Source organism: Protopterus annectens, chromosome 5.part1 (assembly GCF_019279795.1).
Source record: "Protopterus annectens isolate FY-2018-M chromosome 5.part1, PAN1.0, whole genome shotgun sequence".
Lineage (NCBI taxonomy): Eukaryota > Metazoa > Chordata > Ceratodontiformes > Protopteridae > Protopterus > Protopterus annectens.
In genome coordinates, this window is record NC_056736.1 from 736,649,015 (window position 1) to 736,662,377 (window position 13,363).

At 38.6% G+C, this 13,363-nt stretch overlaps 1 protein-coding gene across 1 annotated transcript in view; it reads right to left on the reverse strand.

Moving 5' to 3' along the window:
* NBEA (neurobeachin) overlaps positions 1–13,363 on the reverse strand; it is a 4,581,458-nt gene that overhangs the window by 815,095 nt on the left and 3,753,000 nt on the right. Inside the window, exon 50 of the mRNA XM_044072852.1 lies at positions 10,649–10,764. Within this exon, the coding sequence (XP_043928787.1) occupies positions 10,649–10,764 (116 nt within the window). The remainder of the gene's footprint in view (positions 1–10,648; positions 10,765–13,363) is intronic.

Consider the following 13,363-nt stretch of genomic DNA (forward strand, 5'->3'; position numbering starts at 1 on the left):
CTCTACAAAACCACCAGAGATCTGACAGATATAATCTGGAGTGATTTACCAGAAAAGCAAACATGTAACAACAGACAGGACAAAACATGAGGTAAAACTAGGGATGTTCTGGAAAATTCTGTACAGTTTGTTTATTTACCGATTGTTATTTGTTTACCAGGTAAGTGACCTGGTCTACTGATTCTTCAGCCACAACCTGGGACCAAAAGCATTAAAGATGACAAGTTAAACAAGATACTACATTCATATGTATACTTTGTACAGTTGACAGGTATGCTCTATAACCCATCCATCTATCCATCCATCCATCCATCCACAATCTCCTTTTCCCCATTTCTGCACATGGAATCGAGGTGTCACTTCAACAGTGGCAATCATCTGGAGCCAAAGTTCACACTGTTGGGTGGCTACCCTGCCACTGTTGTTCATTCATACCACACACACACACACACACACACACACACACACACACACACACACACACACACACACACACACACACACACACACACACACACACACACACACAGGTATGGCTCTACAAGTAAAATTCAGTTTCTATACATTGCAGCAGACCTGCACGTTAGTTGCCTTTTACTCACTGAGTACCATGACAGGCTTTGGCTCTCCTGTCTAACAGCCTGTTTTAGGCAGGATATTCCACAGAGGTACATTCCACCAGAGCTAGACTGGCTTCCAATATAGTAATCATTTTGCTGTATTTAATTCATCATTCATTGTCTTACAGCTGCCTTATGCTATTCAGAATCATTACGGGGGGTTGGCAGAAATTTCCTGACAATCTATGGGAGTAAGCCATAAAAACAGTTTAGATTAACTCATTCACTCCAGTGGAGCTCAGGAAGTTTGCACTGTAACTTCCAATGGGTGCATCCTAAGCCTTTTGACAGAATCAGGTTATGTCTTCACATTTCAAATCAAATGTTCGTATATCTGGAACCATAGGGGCTATGAAAGAAGTATAAATGGCAAACCCTTCAGCAGCACAAACTATTTTTATAGTGGTAGTATTCTTTAGATTCTAGGTCTTAAACTTGAATTTTATAACATAGTAACTATTACAGTTGTAATAGTTTGTAAACAACTTAGAATATCTCAGCAACCACTCAAGTTATGTATATACTGTCACAGCAGCATTTTATTCATCTAGCTGAGATCTTTCGTATGAGGCAAAGGAGTTCTGTCTGTGTTACTTGGTTGTTAAGATATTTAGAAAAATGTGAAAATTAAAACTATATAAATTAATATAATAAAAACAACAGTTAATATCTCTTTACCTGCACTAGACATATGTCAAATATCAATGCAGTTGAGTTTGCCATTGTATAAGCTTTAAGATGAAATCTTTTAAAACCTTGTACACATCATGGTTTTGGAACTATTGATGCAAATATGAACAAGTAATATTTGACACCTAGAGACATTAATAGGAGTTAACTGCAGATGCACCTGAAGGCATCACTCAGATGTAATGAGTTAATAGATATTCCAAGGCCAATTAACCTTATGGCCATTCACACCTTCCAAGTACCCTCCCTCAAGCAACATCTCCTTTTTCCAGGAGGATCATACCAGTAAAATCTGTGGATATCCATTCAGTCACTAGTTTTCAATTTAAGTAAGATAGTGAGTCACACTGCTTAACATGTAGGGGAAGTTTATTTCAAAGGTTTAGGAGGTGCTGCCTTATACGCATGCTTCTCCAATCTGCTGTATTTATCTGCTAGTGAAGACTTAAATCCCTGGTTCTACAATTGGTGGAGATATTGGACTTGCTGAAAAAAAAGGAGGTCCAGGACAACTGGATATCTAATAGTGCAGTATGCAAGACAGATCTCCCCTCAAAAGTCTTAAGACACTGAAGGAATACAGCTTCCAGAAATATCTTTGTAGCTCAAGGACATTAGGCCTGTGGTCTTTTTGATTAGGAACCTTTGGGGTTTTGCTATGATTAATGAGATATACACCAAACGGGGCATTGTACTCAATAACTGTCCTAATCAGTGCTGAATATAAGGCGGTGATTACTTCTTTAGACTGTGATGATATTCCCATTGGCAAACAGGTGGGCTAAAGAAAAGGATTTCCTGACAACTGTTGTCACATGATGGTCAAAACAGGGGGAATTACCAACACAAGTATTTAGGTCCCTGAGCAAGTTTTCATTTTCTAGCGGTGTGTCTGCTATACAATATGATGAGGGGAGGGGTTGTCTACACCAAGGGTTTACTACGGAGAGTCCATTCAGGAGAGTTTGGGTGTCACAGAGGGACATAACCTCCAGTTTGCTGTCATCTACAAATTCTGTTAGCTGCAGGTTTTGGTTCTCCACTTGGAGATCTGAGAACAGAATACCAAAAATGAGATTTCCAAAGAATATGCCCTGAATGGCACCTTCCACAGTTTCCCCATTTATGCACATGGAATCAGGGTGCCACTTCAACAGTGACAATCATCTAGAGTCAATGTTCACACTGTTGGGTGGCTAACCCCGCCATGCTTGTTCTTTCATATAACACACACACACACACACACACACACACACACACACACACACACACAGGTATGGCTCTACAAGTAAAGTTTAATTTCTACACAATGGAGCAGATATGTGTGTTAAGTTGCCTTCTACCCACTGAGTACCATGATAGGCTTTGGCTCTCCTGTCTAACATCCTGTTTTATGCATAATTTTCCCAAAGGGGGCATCTGCGACTTGCACTGAATGGGCTCTTACAGCCAGTTTGCTCTCCATCTTGTCAAATATGGGGAAGATACACCACATGCACTGCATGACCACCATCTACAGTCTCTATAGCCCTTCTGAAGAGGTTTACCAGGTTATATGGGGAAGATGCACTGCATGACCACCATCTACAGTCTCTATAGCCCTTCTGAAGAAGTTTACCAGGTTATATGGGGAAGATACACCACATGCACTGCATGACCACCATCTACAGTCTCTATAGCCCTTCTGAAGAAGTTTACCAGGTTATATGGGGAAGATACACCACATGCACTGCATGACCACCATCTACAGTCTCTATAGCCCTTCTGAAGAAGTTTACCACGTTATATGGGGAAGATACACAACATGCACTGCATGACCACCATCTACAGTCTCTATAGCCCTTCTGAAGAAGTTTACCAGGTTATATGGGGAAGATACACCACATGCACTGCATGACCACCATCTACAGTCTCTATAGCCCTTCTGAAGAAGTTTACCAGGTTATATGGGGAAGATACACCACATGCACTGCATGACCACTATCTACAGTTTATATAGCCCTTCTGAAGAAGTTTACCAGGTTATATGGGGAAGATACACCACATGCACTGCATGACCACCATCTACAGTCTCTATAGCCCTTCTGAAGAAGTTTACCAGGTTACATGGGGATGATACACCACATGCACTGCATGACCACCATCTACAGTCTCTATAGCCCTTCTGAAGAAGTTTACCAGGTTATATGGGGACGATACACCACATGCACTGCATGACCACCATCTACAGTGTCTATAGCCCTTCTGAAGAAGTTTACCAGGTTATATGGGGAAGATACACCACATGCACTGCATGACCACCATCTACAGTCTCTATAGCCCTTCTGAAGAAGTTTACCAGGTTAAATAGACAGGATCTGCCCATCATAAAGCCAAAGTGCTGGAGGTCAAGTCTAACAAGAGTCTTGATATCAGAGTTTATGAGGTTAGATATATACTCCATGGTTTTGCAGATGAGGGCTGTAAGGTTGATGGGACTTTACTCATGTCAGTTGTAAGGCCACCCTTACGAAGGGGCATCACCAGCGGACTGCATCACTCATTGAGCACAAATCCTCTAGATACAGCTTAAAGGGTGTGTCTGCACAGACATGTTTAACACTATCATGCAACCAGGTATATGATATGTAGCAGTAAATGAAGATACAATCAAAAGGATCATTGTATACAACAAATCTGGCAAAACCAAGCATCTGTCATGTATTTTATTCTTATCCAGATGTTACCATGTTACCATGTTACCATGTTACAGAATGTCGATACACTGTGTAATGTACTTAAATGGGACAGTCAATGGCAGTATTGGATATTTTGACTCTAGCCTTTGGTGAAATCAAACTCTATGAAAAGGACTTAGTTGGTCCCCAGCTATCCACTGACCCTCCTACAATATCCCCAATGTAGCCCCTACTTTCCCCCCATCCTGGCCTAGCCACATCTTTCAGATTACTCTCTTGTTTTCTCATACTTTGTTGTATTCTTCAGATTTTTCCTGCACTGTTTCAATACATCTTACTGGTCAAGATTACACCATGACAAATAATGAGGAAATAATCAAATTAAGCTTGTGGTCTCAGCTCCCATAAGCCACTGGGTTCTAGTCATGCTGAGTTGTATTTTAGAGCTTTCTTCCAAGTTTTTAACCAAAGGTGGCCTGTACAAATATCTTGGCTAAAGAAAGAAATTCTTCCAATTTCTCCTGACTCCTCATTCTCTTCCTGCAACCTTGCACAACTCCCTAAATGACCAAGACTGCAGTGTTATAACCACGCAGGAATAATATAATTAAGCTGTAAGTATGAAGGCTGCTTGGCCCTCAAAAGCCAAGGGATTCTAGATACTGTGAGGTACATTTTAGAGCTTTTTCCCCAGCCTTTTGTTACAATTATGGCCTGGACAAAAAGCATAACTAACTAAACAAATAGTCTTATTTTTTCTTTCAGTTAAGAAATAAGTTGTGCCCAAGCCTTTATGATGAAAGCTGATGAAAAAGTAGTTCATAATAAAATATAGAAGGTAAATGCTTGCAAAGATACGCAAGTCCTATCCTATAACAGTGTCTGCCTCCCTGTCCAAAAAGAAAAAAATTATACAGTCACCTTCTAGGTATTTACCCATCTGATGTTAGATTTAGGTAAAAGTGAATAAAAAATGACTGAGACCATTTATTCAAAGTTGCTGCTGTCGCACATGATACAGCTTGCCTTTTCACCCTTACGCCCAAAAGACATCTACCTTTTGTGCATTTATCTGACAATTGGAATATTGTAACATATTTTAACTTGTTGATCTCAGATGTAAATTCACAATATGCTCCTTACCTCTATCTCCCAAAACTAGCTACCTGTACAGACTTCTGATATGTGATTGTGAGAAAATAAAAAAAAAACAATTATCACAATCATATTTTCCAGCATGTTGCTCGTAGACTGCACTTCTACAACTGTCTCTGCACAAGCTATAGTGATGTGTACATATCTCTGAGGTATGACTGTGTGAAAAGTTAAACAATGATCACACTATCAGAGCCCAACAAAAGCCACAGTGACCTTCTGTACACACATCTGAGACTTAATTGTAAAGAAAATTACAGAAAAAAAGAAGACACTTTCCTCAGTCTCAAAAAAGTTATAGTGACCTTTGGTACACACTTGCACGATTTGTTTGTAAGGAGAATTTTAAGAAATAAAAATCTCAGTGTCGCCCCCCCCACCAGATAGCATACTGCAACCTACTGCGCTCACCTCTATGCAGGGCCAGTTGCAGAACAGGGGGTCCATGGCAAAAAGTCCTGAATAAGCCTGCATCAAACTGCACTTCTACAACCCGGGTTGTGAAAGCTGCCAGGATCTAGAAGTTGTGAGATGCATTTTTTTACACTTATTTTTGAAAGATAACGGCTTGTTGTGTTTGGATCACTATGATTATGTTTTGAACCTGGAGAGAAAGCCATCTTGTTAAGCATGATTTTGACAGCAGAAGTGTTGTTAAGATTTTATTAAGTATCTCTTATTATTGTTAAGCTCTAGCCACACACTAAAGCACTAACAGCAGTCAGTGGTCATCACAAAAGAGCAGCAGGAAGCTGTTAAACACTTCATTTGAACTTATTTCTAAAGTCTGACTGAATTTTTAACAGTCTGAATGAACTGTTTAACAGTTTCCCACCACTCTTCTGGGATGGTTGATCTATGTGTAACAGCACTGCTGGACATTTCTTCTATAACTTTTGAATATATGGCTTCTGGATCACTTTTTTTCTATAACTTTTGACTATATGGCTTCTGGATTACATACCATGCAGGTGCAGCTTCAGCTGCATTTGTACATGCTATATTTTATTGTGTAGTCATTCCTAATGTAACTCATATTTACACTATATGCATCTTGTGTCACAGATATGCTTCTGTTATGGCAGCAGACAGTTGAAAGAACTGCCCTTTAAATCAGCAAGTGCCCCCTTTGCCTTCTGCCCCCCCCCCCAGCCTTTAGCAGCTTCTGGTAACCTTGCATCACTTACTATGTGTGAAAATAATTTTAGAAATGACTACTGATTGCACCTTTGTGTTATACAATCTCAACACCATTTGTGGTTAGACCACAGAAGAACAAACAGACCAACAAAAATCAAACATTCTTGAATCAGATGTGGGAAAGTTCAGGAGGACTATCCTCAGAAGTTTCTGTAGAGCTGTATATAAGTATGAGGTAGGTAGGTGTGTGTGCTAACTCTATGTTCTCAAACATATCGAATATCAAATACTTTCTCAGTGAGCTTAACTGGTCAAATTTTCAGAATATTGAATAAGTTGTTTACTGGTATTTTTTTTCCAGTTTACATCTGTCTTTGTGTCTGTTGAAGCATTATCTGTATATGTAGTAAGAGATGAAATTCATATACTTCTGTTATTTATGTAAAACATTTATTGAATTTCAGGTTATGCATTAACATGCATTTCTTGAGTGATGGGAAGAAAAGACTGTGGTATAACTGACTAAGTTGAAATCATCAGTGACTTTTCAGAAATTTAAAATTTGTTTCAGGGACAGGGTAAAGACACGAGACAAAAAAATGGATGCGGTGCAAAAATTATGGACAGTTTACACGTATGGGCTAGTATCTTTTTTGGGTGGTCTCAGAAGAGCGGGAATTAAGAAGTTGCCCTTTTCTTGCAGTGGTGCTATCTCAGAGTCGGTTAGCAGAAGATGTGTGGGGGTGCAGCGGAGGATCCCCCTCTTGGCCCTGCATAAATGATGGTTTAATTTTTTTTTTTTTTTTGCATTTTTGGTGTTTTGACTTTCAATCTTTTGGCATTCAAATATTTGTGTTTGAAGTTAACGCCATAGGTCCATATTATATGTCAGTACCACTGTTTTCTGAACCAGAATGTAACAGGTATGTGAGCTACATTTGAGCATGACAAAACCTACAGCTGATAAACTGAAAATATGTGATTTAATCTGCAATATGCATGTCTAGCAGGATAATATGTGTGAACTTCTGATATTTTTTCTGTGGATGTGAGAGTTTGTAAGTGAAGACTGTAGCTTCCTGCTGCTGGATGAGAACTGAATGGCAAACACAATGACATTTATTTTGCTTTGTTAACTAGTATCCAGGACTCTTCAAGGATGAGAAAGCTAGAGTTGTAAAAGTACAATTTGAAGATTCTTTAAAACAGATAGCTGACCAATAACAAGTAAAAAGGCCTGTGAGTAAGACAATGTGAAAAAAACAGTTTGTTTGCAACTGCAGTATGTGAGAAAAAAACAGTTTAATAAAGAAATGGAAGAGCTAAGGAAGTGTGCTACCTGCAGCCTGTGATTTCTGAATGTTGCTGCCCAAGTTCTCAAAACTCAGCTAGTGTAGTCAGGGAAATAATTCTTTAAGTATGGCAGAATGAAAAGTATAAGCTATAGAATTTTATTTGCTGTACTCTTTTTTTTTTTGTTCAAGATGTTTGTCCGTACAATGTTATGTATGTCTGCATAGTCTCTGTATATTTGAATGTTAATTATATTATTTTAATACATTATTTTCTAAATACTACATTTTTGATTGCTTTTATACCCCTTGTGTCTGGACATCTATGTATGTGTTTATTAATTGATAAGAGCATTTTAGTTTCTTGTGTTTTTTCCAGATAAAAACCTATGCAGTCCCCACTTCAAATGCAACATTCAAGAAAACATCATTTCAACAGCTTCCCAAACACTAACATACTTAGTCACCCCTGGACCTCAAAGGTCCAACATAAACATGAGGTCATCACCTGCCAAACATGCAGCCCCTGAAGCAATTCAGATTTACACAATCCTACCAGTTTAACATTTTTTAACCTTATTTTTTAATCAAATACCTTAAGAACACAAATTTTCTCATGCTAAGCATGTTTACAACTGTAGGATTTATGGTCAAAATCAAATTTTCAAATGAACATTTGAGAATGTTGTGAAGGGGGTGTAGGTGGCTACACTCCCTGCCAGTTATAAGCAACTCCAGGGTTGATGAAACCAGGAGGAAGGAATTTCCTACCTGCTATCAATGTAAATGCTTGTCTAAACTCTTCTTTTTAGTTGCTGCCTAACTGCAGTGGGAAATACTTAGTTCTTACACATTTACAGAGATCAGCTAGAAGAATTTATTGCAGTGATACAAACACTGAGCTACTTGTAGTACAGGGGTCTCCTCTTGAAACAGCTGCTCTCTCATACTAAATAAGCATCTAGTTTTAATTGAAACTGTGACGCGTGTTTAGAAATAGGAATGCTCTAATTAAACCACACACTTTTAGTTCTGTTTTTCTGCATGCAATCCATGAAACCTAGACAGTATTGTATGATCTTTGGAGATCACTAGTTCAACAGTTTTGTACAGCTACTCTGATTAGCACAAACAATAAGGAAAGCCATTATAACATAGTCTCTGTACTTTCAAAATCAGTCAGACCTACCTTCTTGTTACAAGCCCTTGTGACTGAATTCTTATACCAACCCTTCTTGTTACAATTGCTACTCTTGTTTACACAGCACATCACATCCATCAGACTTTGACCATTCTGCTCATACCTACCTTCTGTACATCTGGAAGACACTCACTATGGACTAATTCCTCTCACCTAAGAAAATGACGCCCTCCAGAAGCATAAACTCAGCTGACTAAAATCCAGTATGCCCTTACCCAAATGGAACAAATACTGGTACCACAAATGCCTAAGTTACAGCAGCATGAAAAGAGCAAAGCACTGCTATACTTGGAGGTCCGATGGCAGCATTTTTAAAGATCTCCCAAGATTCTGAACACTTCCAAGGGTGTACACAGAGAAACACTTTCATGTAACAGCCCCAATTTTGAGCTATTTGACTGCACACATCTCGGCTGTTCTCTGATTCTGCTCATATTTTTGTCCTGCCCCCCCTTTTTTTTTGATTTTCTGGTAAATAACTGGGGTTTCTCACTTTTTTAATTTTCAAAAAATGCATACTGATGCAAAACCGGTTATTTTACTAACGTTCTAAGTGAATTACGGCAATATTTAAATTGTATCCCTGATTTTCTGCCTTTGTCCTTCATTATTTTTGTTTTTTTCCATGATTCTTGTGCAATGTAGTTCAGAGGTATGTTTGATTGTCTCATCCAATTCAACACTCCTCTCTCTCACATTAACATACATTGACAAACCCATGCCAGACTTCAGCTCTGCTCTGTACTGGGCACACCTTACAGCCGGACAGCATGATCACTGAGCAGCTATACTACCATGGCCAGAATTCCTTATCTGCTTTGGAAAAGCCCTACGGTCTCTTAACAGCCAATGGATTTCTCTGTCATAACCTGTCAAACCTCTTCTGAACATAAGAGCCTCTACAAACTCTATTAAAAAATGTTCCAATGGCCTCTACATGCAAGTCAGTATGCACTTTAACACAATATTTCTGTGCAAAAAAGGTGTCATTCACACCTTGCAAAAAATTATAAGCCTATTTAAGCCACTTTACCTCTTTTCAGATTACAAGAAAGGTTGATTTTTAACCATATCTTTAAAGGCATACACCATTTTGACACCATAACTGGTAGCTAACAAAGTTTTCACTGTCCATATTCTATTAAAACTGCCTTATTAAATTAAATGAATCATTTCCATTTCTACAGGATTATCAGAACTTTGTGTAGCTATTACAGTACTTTGCATCTACAACATACCACTACCTGACAGACCATCTTTCATGCTTACAGTAACAGAACACTGCTCATGTCCACCGTTGTACATTTACTTGTCACTGTGGTCTGTCACCCTTGATGTCTTGTTCAAAATATGTCCATTTTAAGTTCAAATTACCGACACTGTTTGAATGGAACACTACATATCTAACAGTACGCTTAATGCAAAATAACTCCTTACAATGATATATATAACTGCATGGATGCAGCACTGTTAACTACAAGTTTTTGTTAACAGAAAAAAAAGTCAGAGTTTAGCTGTTAGGGTAACTGAAGGAAGGACACTTGTGCAGCTTTGCAATTACATTCTACCTCCAGACATTTCTCTAAATCACTGATTTGTTCTTTCTAATATAACCGTAGATTTTACAAAGCTGTCATTAGAGGACATGGAATAAAGGAAGCACAGAACCCGCACAATAAAAAATTAGTGTGGAAATTTGGTAATGGATCGACCTCCTCCTTACAACATACAGTATGAGCAATTTGCAGTCTGTCATAACAACATTTAATATGAATTCTTCTGAGTGTAGTTTAATATGATGGCTACATCGCTGAGGGAGAAGTGCAAACTACAACTTAGTGTAGTGAATGTTCTGACAAATACAAACAGTACCTGCTATGGTGTTAAGAAACATCAGATACTCAAAGTTGGAAATTTCCCTTCGTTGCCAGCGCTGAGTCATGTTGGAAGACTTAAAGAGCTGTCGGGGAGTGGCCAACGATATTCGCCTGAAATAAAATTAAAAAAAAAAAAAAAAAAAAAAAAAAAAGAGTAAACTCAGTTCTTAAAAACTCCAGCTCATACATAAAAGAGCACCATGTGAGACACAATGTTACAAGGCCTGATAAACCAAAACATCTGAACTGGTGAACTCACCGACAGTGCATGTTACGTATATGAATATGCAATTTAAAAGCAGACAGAAATCATGTTCATTTAAAACTGAAGTGTAACAACAGACATGACAGTAAGGGTACAACACTTGTGTAACACAACATTTATAAAATAGGCACTGTATGCTGTACACATTCTTAAGTAATGACATCTCTCTGTCTGACTTATTTTATTAAATGGCGACTGACTGGTAAGTAGTAAGAACCTTACGAAGCTCTCCATATTAATCACTGCTGCACTAACCTTAGCCTTAGCTATATGGGTTATATGCTGTCAAGGATGTAACAACTGTCCTGCTACCAAAGCTTCAGGACACCTTCCATACACCCAAACTGTCAAGCAGCTCAAGTTAAGCTGACTAAAAGACAAGTCTGGGCACATGCCCTTCAGAGCTTTTCTGCCATCAGACAGAGGGAGGCTGAGCCCTGAAAGGGCAATGCTAGGAACAAAAAATATATGCCCACACCCTGACTTAAAAAACACACCAAAAACAAGGGGGTGGAGGGAATGAGCAGCTACTGCAACAGTGATCCCTCAAACATCTACTGTTATGGTAGGTTCGACTTACATTACTGTATTTCACACTGCTTGATGGTAGTCGGTGACAAACCATGGTGCAACTACTGGTGTCAGAGAAGTCATGCTCCAGGGTTCATCAGTACCCACAGAAAGTATGGGAACTACTACTGCTCAATTTAATGCTGTAGGACAAGTTATTTTTGCCTCAAGATCAAATTAATTTCTGAGATGCATTTAATTAAAGGAATATTCATTTCTTTGTGTTTGTTAATATTCTAAATACATACTGCATATTTCATTCCATGACTAAAGATATAAAGATAAAACCAGACTGTAGGGTACTAAAACTCAGGACTATATACTTGAACAGTTATTTTTCCCAAATATTTAGTCAACAAATACACAGGCTTTTTTATTTTCCAATTCACTACAATGTTCTCAACAACTGAAAAGCAAAAAACGATGTCACTGCGTCACCGGTACTTCCATTTACTTCTCTCCTAACATCTGGGCTCAAACCAAGGCGCTCTAATCTCATCCTTCCACATACTAGCGTCTGGTTCATCATTGGGAAAAGGACAGTCATACTGCTGGTGTCCAAATAACTGGAGAAAAGTTCCTTCCTTCAGTACTAAATCAACTATACAAACCTGTCCAGAAGAGTAGCCTAATGAATACAAGTGCAACATCTATCTTTTCATTAATGACTGGCTTCAATTTCTAACACAGAAATATTTTCTTTCATCACAGTATTCTATTCTGAAACTACATTATTTCACCAGTAATACCAGTGAGATGCCTACAGAATACATTCCATTGCTAGTATTACTGAATATTTACATAAATTTAATGTAACCCACAACAGTGAACGATGGATTGCAAACTAGCAAACCAAAAGATCTTAAGTTGTGAAAGTTGCCGGTGCCTTCTCTGACAGTAAAATTATAAGTAGTGGTGGTACTGTAGGGTTCGATGCTGAGCCCTCTGCTCTTCAGTATTTATACTGTAGACTTCCAAGCTAATATCCCAGAAGTACGGCTGAAGAAGTTTGCCGATGACTGCAATCTGGGTACCGTTATCAGTTCATCCACTGTACAGTATAATCAATGACTTGAATACAAACATACCTGATCTAACACACACACAGTCTCCCAGGTAAATGCAAAAAGGTTTAGTGGTGCAACATTTAGCAAAAAAACTTGTTCCCACCTCATACATTATAAATGATACTCCTCTTCAGACAGGCATCGTTATGAGAGACATACGTAATTAAGGGGGCAACTCCCCTTAATTTGTTCATCATGTTGTCATCACAGTCAAGAAATCCATCTATCTGATCTAGTTAATTTCCATAGGAATATCCTCAAGATCCAAGTTAATCATCCCAACGCTTTACTCTTCTTTTATCAGACCCATCAAAGAATACAACACCCCCTTCGATATGTACATATGCAAGCAAATCACTCAAATGAAATGGCCCCAAAGATTTCTGACAAAGAAAATGAAGGGCCTTAAATCCTTCGGCTATCTAGATACATCAGCAGTGTTCTAACAGCTGCTCTGAGGTGACCTGGAGTTCACTTTTTGAAGCAGGAAAGACCAAATACTATTTGACTTCTTATCTCCTCCCCAAACCAGTGCAGTTACAAATTCCCATTCTAGAGATGTAAACATACATCAACCAATATACAAGACTCAGTCGAGGGGCAGGTTCCTAACTCAACTTACTGCCAGTCTGAGGTATATCAGTATCGTTACCACAACAGGTCAAACAAAGTACTACTTTGGCTACCTTTAACGTTAGTCTTGACTGTGTGGGTAGACACAAATTTACACCAGGGCTACATACGGTCCTGTTCAGTTTGGGAAGTGATAGCTGTTAAGTGATTGAAAAAGGTGGCAAGAACTTTTTTT